Raw genomic sequence first — 5,263 nt, 5'->3', positions numbered from 1 at the left:
ATATATATTTTTATTTTCTACATAGGAGGTGCTTAATTAGTGCTAATTAATTTTTCCTCCTGCTAACACTTTGGACATGTGGACTGCTCTGTGGGGTAGGGCCAGCATGCCGTCTCTGGCCTGCAGCTCAGATTGGGGTGAGCAGGCCAGTGGCACAAGGATAGAGTCACATGGGCCCCTGAGCTGTACTCCGGAAGCTGGAGCCAAGTAACCTCTCTCACATGCATCCTCCCCTAGCTTTTCTTCCACCTGCAGCGGGAGCACAGGTTCCTGGAGCCCCGGGCCCGGTTCTATGCCGCTGAGGTGGCCAGTGCCATTGGCTACCTGCACTCCCTCAACATCATTTACAGGTGAGGTCTACCAGTGGTTCGGAGCCAGGCCCCGCTCCATCTTGTTCCAACAGCCAGGGCTTGTGTGGACACCTAAATCCCTACAAAATCCTGGTGAACTTGGATTTTTGTCTGAGAAGGGGTAAACAACCGGGGTAGGATTGGGCATCCTCCTTCATATAGCCAAGTATCCAGCCTCCCTCTGACAGCCTCCCTGACTAGTCCTTCCACCTGGACCCAGTGCCCCCAGCTCTCACTCCCTGGCTGAGACTCCACCAGGCCATTTTCTCTTATTTTGTGCAGGGACCTGAAGCCAGAGAACATTCTCTTGGACTGCCAGGTTGGTGTGTATGTGTGTGTGCGCGTGTGTGTGTGTCTGTCTGTGTGTGTCTGTGTGTCTGGGCATGGTTGCAGTGGGTCTGTGTGCACAGATATGTAAGCATTGTACATGCATCCACATGGGTAGAGGGTGTAGTTCTGTATGCGTGCATGTGTGCATATATGTGTGTGTTGTATGCAGGGAGACTATGTGTACATGTATATGTGTACACATGTGTATATTTCAGGTGGGGGGTTAGGGATGGAGCCAGGTAGAGGCTAGTGGATTTTGTAGTCCTTTTGTCTTGGACCCGGTTCCGTGGAAACAGACTTTGAGATGGAGAGGTGAGTGCAGGTGGCTTCCTGGGGCAATGTCCCAGCACTGGAGGATGAGCATGGCTACTCTAGCAGAGGGGTCTGGGCAGAGCCCCGCGGTTCCACCCATTCTACTCTCCTGCTCAGCTGCCACAGAGGTTGTTGCTTTCTGGGCCCCAGCATTCTGTCAAGGAGATTGCTGTCCAGCGGGAATGGCTGGGGGTGCCACTGTTACAGGCTTGAGTCTTAGTCTGTGATGAGCTGGGGAAGACAGTGTAATGCCACATCCTCACCTTGTGCCCTTTGGTACTTGTGGCATCCAGTCTAGGAGTCTGAAGAGCCTATAGTTTGCATCTGGGCATTAGACCCCACAGCCACTGCCCTGGGGTGTGACATGTGGGATTCACTTTAGACCAGATCACACCCTTGGTTTGGCTAAGGCCACCCTCCTGCCCATGTCTCTTGTCCTCAGGGACACGTGGTGCTGACAGATTTTGGCCTTTGCAAGGAAGGTGTAGAGCCTGAGGAGACCACATCCACATTCTGCGGCACCCCTGAGGTAAGTGTAAGCATCCTAGGAGAGGGCAGGCCACGAACAGCTGAGGCCACAGCTCCTGAACACAGCCCTTCAAGCCAAGAGGGTTAGACTCCCTCCACCCCAGCACTTCCTCTGAGCCAGCTTTGCACCGAGCCTTGGTTTCCTCTCTGTAACAAGGCCACCAGCTCTTGGGGTAGCTGGACCCCTGCTGGCCGTGGCAAAACTCTGTGGCAGTGTTGCCCAATAGAGAGACATGCAAACCGTATACGTTTACAAGTATCCAGCAACCACGTTTGAAAACTAAAAGACAGGGCTGGAGTGTAGCTCCTTGGAAGAGCACTTGCCTAGCATGTGTGAGGCCCAAAGTCTACCCCAAGTACCAGGCCTCCAAAACAGTAAAGAAACAGGTGAAATTAATTTTAACAATCTATTGTGTTTAACCCAAAATCCTCGTTTTAATGTATAATCCATATAAAAATTGTTGAAATATTGTATTTTTTCTACATCTTTGAAACCTAGTACATATTTTACATTTAGTCTCATTCCATGCGTTCAGCTGCCACATGTGGCTGTTGGCTGCTGTAGCAGATGGCACAGCCCCACAGGGCAAAGTCCACAGACAATGTCAAGGCCTGGCCTGAGGCTTAAGATCAGCACTTGGGAATGTTAAACACAGGTTCACTTCCCTCTTCCCCAGCCAAGAGCCCAGAGGGTTAAAACATGTGGGTCTCAGCAGCAATTCCACGTGTCTGTCTATCCTGCCAAGGACTCCTTACAGCCTTGGGGTTACTGCCTTTTGTTGAACTCCCACCAGTCTTGGACTTTGAACCCAAAAGGAGTCCTAGTGGCTTGGACAGAGACCAGGGTGATGGCTGCAGAGCTAGGGAGCTCCTCCACACTTGGCCAACGGCAGGACTGGAACTGCTGTGTTTTCTCCAGATGCCTGAAAGCCTGGGCTTGGAATCTCAGGTGTTCCTCCTCCATCTAGTGCTGTGATAGCTGATGGACAGGTGACTTCCCTGAGCAGGAGCTACTGTCTGTGTTTGTGTCTGGGAGTGTTCGTGGGATGAAGCTGGCCCTCCAAAGCTTGACAGCTGAACCATCAGACTGCCAGCAGTGCAAGTTGGAAGAAGGCACCCACTCTAGGCAGACTAACTAGGAAAAGCACCGCTTTAAGCAAAATAAAGTTGCCAAATGTATTTATGAACTAGTTATAGCTTGGTGAATGGGGCACAACCAAGATTGCAGCCCCTCTACCTCTTTGGTTGGTGAAACATCTATGTCGCTAGATGTGGTGGCACATGCCTATAATTCCAGCACTCGGGAGACTGCAAGAGGAAAACCCAGGGAGTACCCTCACAATGCACTGGGGAGACTAAAGGACCATGTCAAGGAATGTGGCACATACTTGTACTGAAAGCCTTAGTGACAGAGGCCTCAAGAGACCATGAATTTGAGGCCAGTCTGAGCTATATATTGAGTGTAAGGCCAGCCTGCACTACATAGCAAGATCATGTCTCAAGACAAATAAACAACAAAAATCTTCTTTGTGATATATAGCATGTTCAGCTGTACAGGGCAGTCCTGCCTCATCTTTATGTCACCAGAGCATGTCAAAGGGCCCTGCAAAAGTTAAGCCTTTGGGGGAATAGAAGCAGAATGAGTATGTGCCCAACTACATGAATATCATTGTAGGATCAATCCCTGCTGACCTTCCTTAAATGCTTTGTTTACAGATGTAGAAATTGAGACTGAAGGTCTTTTTAAATAAGTGTGTTTCAAATAAGCATGTTTCCCCGACAGTATTTGGCTCCTGAAGTGCTTCGTAAAGAGCCTTATGACCGAGCAGTGGACTGGTGGTGTTTAGGAGCAGTTGTCTACGAGATGCTGCATGGCTTGGTGAGTGGGGTGCTGTTCTCTACCCAGGACACCTGGCTCTGGGGACAGCGGAGGACGGGTCTCTCCAAGCTCTGTGAAAGGAAAGAAATCAACTGAAGCCAGGAGAGGTCACAGTGCAGACAGATTAGGAGCTTGGTCTTGATTATTTTTCTCTTGTTGCTGAGACAAAATACCCAACGCCCAAAATTAAGGAAGGAAAGGTCTATTTAGCTCACAGTTTGTAGAGGTTTCAGACCATACTCGGCTGGCTCCAAGGCAGAGTGGCACATGGCAGAGGGAAGCAGTTCGTGGTGAGGGAAAATAGCAAAAGCAACAAGAGCAAAAGGGAGGAGCAGCAGGAGACAAGCCTCTTTCCCTCCCTCACACTGTGTGCAAGCTACCTGCCCCAGGGTGGGTGTAACACTCACATCCATGAATCAGTCAGAAACTCTAGAATCCTGCCCTGTGACTGCGTGAGACTTTGGGGGGGACACATCCAGACACAAACCATAATGGAGTCCATCCTGGGCTGCCGGCATAGGTGGAGACCTGTGTGGACCCAGGGCAGGCTCCTCTCTGGCGGGGTCACCAGCATGGCATGGTGCAGGGGAAGGACTAGACGCTGCGAGCTCAGGAGAAGGGCCAGCAGGTCGAGGAGCAGAGCAGCAGGAGGGAGAATTGGACCCTAGGTACGGCTTGAGGCCTGGCTCTCTTCCCTACTTGCTGTGTGGTTTAATTCCCCAGAGTCTTGCCTTCTAATCTGAACAACCACAGCCTCCCTGGGGATGGTTATGAGCTGGGCTGAAGTATGAACTTGGCACACAGCTGGATTAGGAGAGCTGGGAAAGGGGAGCACTGGGAGCTCCGTGAGCCTCCCGTCCATAGGCAGAGCTTCCTGGCCTTCCCTGCAGCGCTCTGCCCTGTGCTGGAAGTCTGGAGTTGTTGACTCTCCCAGTTCTGTGCGATGTGCCTCCGCACACGGCATAGGTCTGGCTGAATCCTCCTCGCTGCTCGCTTGGTCTGTCTCCCTGGGCCCTCCTTCCGTGCTCCATGGGTGACTTTGCAGCTTCTCTCCCTCTCTCACCAGCCACCCTTCTACAGCCGAGACGTTGCCCAGATGTACGAGAACATTCTGCACCAGCCGCTACAGATCCCCGGGGGCCGGACAGTGGCTGCCTGTGACCTCCTAAAAGGCCTTCTCCACAAGGACCAGAGACAGCGACTGGGCTCCAAGGCAGACTTTGTAGGTGACCCACCCGCAGAGCATGGCTCACTCTGGGGCTCCCAGCTTCCTGCAGAGGCAGCACTGGGGTGCATCAACACACCTCATACCTGTAATCCCAGTGCTCAGGAGGCTGAGGCAGGACGATTGCTTCAAATTTAAGGCCAGCCTGAACTATATAGTGAGACCCTGTCTTGAAAAACAAACAAAAAGCTTACATTCTTTATTCAACATAAGATCAGCCAGGAATTACATGCCTGTAATCCCAGCACTCTGGGAAGCTGAAGCAGGAAAATGTCAAGTTTAACCCCAGCCTGAGCAATTTAGCAATTGAACAAGTCCTTGTCTCAGAGAAGAAGACGACTGGGGATATAGCTCAGTGCTAAGGCCCTAGGTTCAATCCCTGGTAGTACATTAAAAAATAAGAAAGAAAGAAAAGAAAACATAAGATCATTTGGCTTTACAAAAAGAAGGCTTCAGTACAGATGTCCCTTGATATCTGCAGGAGGTTCCAAACTACCTCCTACAGATACCAAAGCTCTTAGATCAATGTCTGGCACATGGTAAGGGCTTGTAAGTGTTTGTCCCAAAAGCCCTACATGGGGCCGGGGATATAGCTCTGTGGCATAAGTGCCTATCTGGCAAGCACAAGGTCCTGAGTTC

The 5,263-nt window shown here is 51.1% G+C and overlaps 1 protein-coding gene across 3 annotated transcripts in view; it reads left to right on the top strand.

Annotated features, from left to right (window-relative positions):
- The window catches only part of Sgk2 (serum/glucocorticoid regulated kinase 2), a 44,176-nt gene that overhangs the window by 29,683 nt on the left and 9,230 nt on the right, over positions 1 to 5,263 (top strand). For all 3 annotated transcript variants that reach the window (XR_001235575.1, XM_013518253.1, XM_005392499.2), the window contains exons 9-13: positions 238 to 350; positions 633 to 669; positions 1,435 to 1,521; positions 3,304 to 3,399; positions 4,466 to 4,621. Coding sequence is in view for 2 of the 3 variants with exons in the window: in XM_013518253.1 (XP_013373707.1) it covers positions 238 to 350; positions 633 to 669; positions 1,435 to 1,521; positions 3,304 to 3,399; positions 4,466 to 4,621 (489 nt within the window). In the remaining variant the exon portion in view is untranslated. The remainder of the gene's footprint in view (positions 1 to 237; positions 351 to 632; positions 670 to 1,434; positions 1,522 to 3,303; positions 3,400 to 4,465; positions 4,622 to 5,263) is intronic.

Source organism: Chinchilla lanigera, unplaced genomic scaffold (genome assembly GCF_000276665.1).
Source record: "Chinchilla lanigera isolate Chin_1 unplaced genomic scaffold, ChiLan1.0 scaffold00044, whole genome shotgun sequence".
NCBI lineage: Eukaryota > Metazoa > Chordata > Mammalia > Rodentia > Chinchillidae > Chinchilla > Chinchilla lanigera.
Note: the sequence above shows the minus strand (reverse complement) of the source record. Positions and strands in the feature narration are given on the sequence as shown.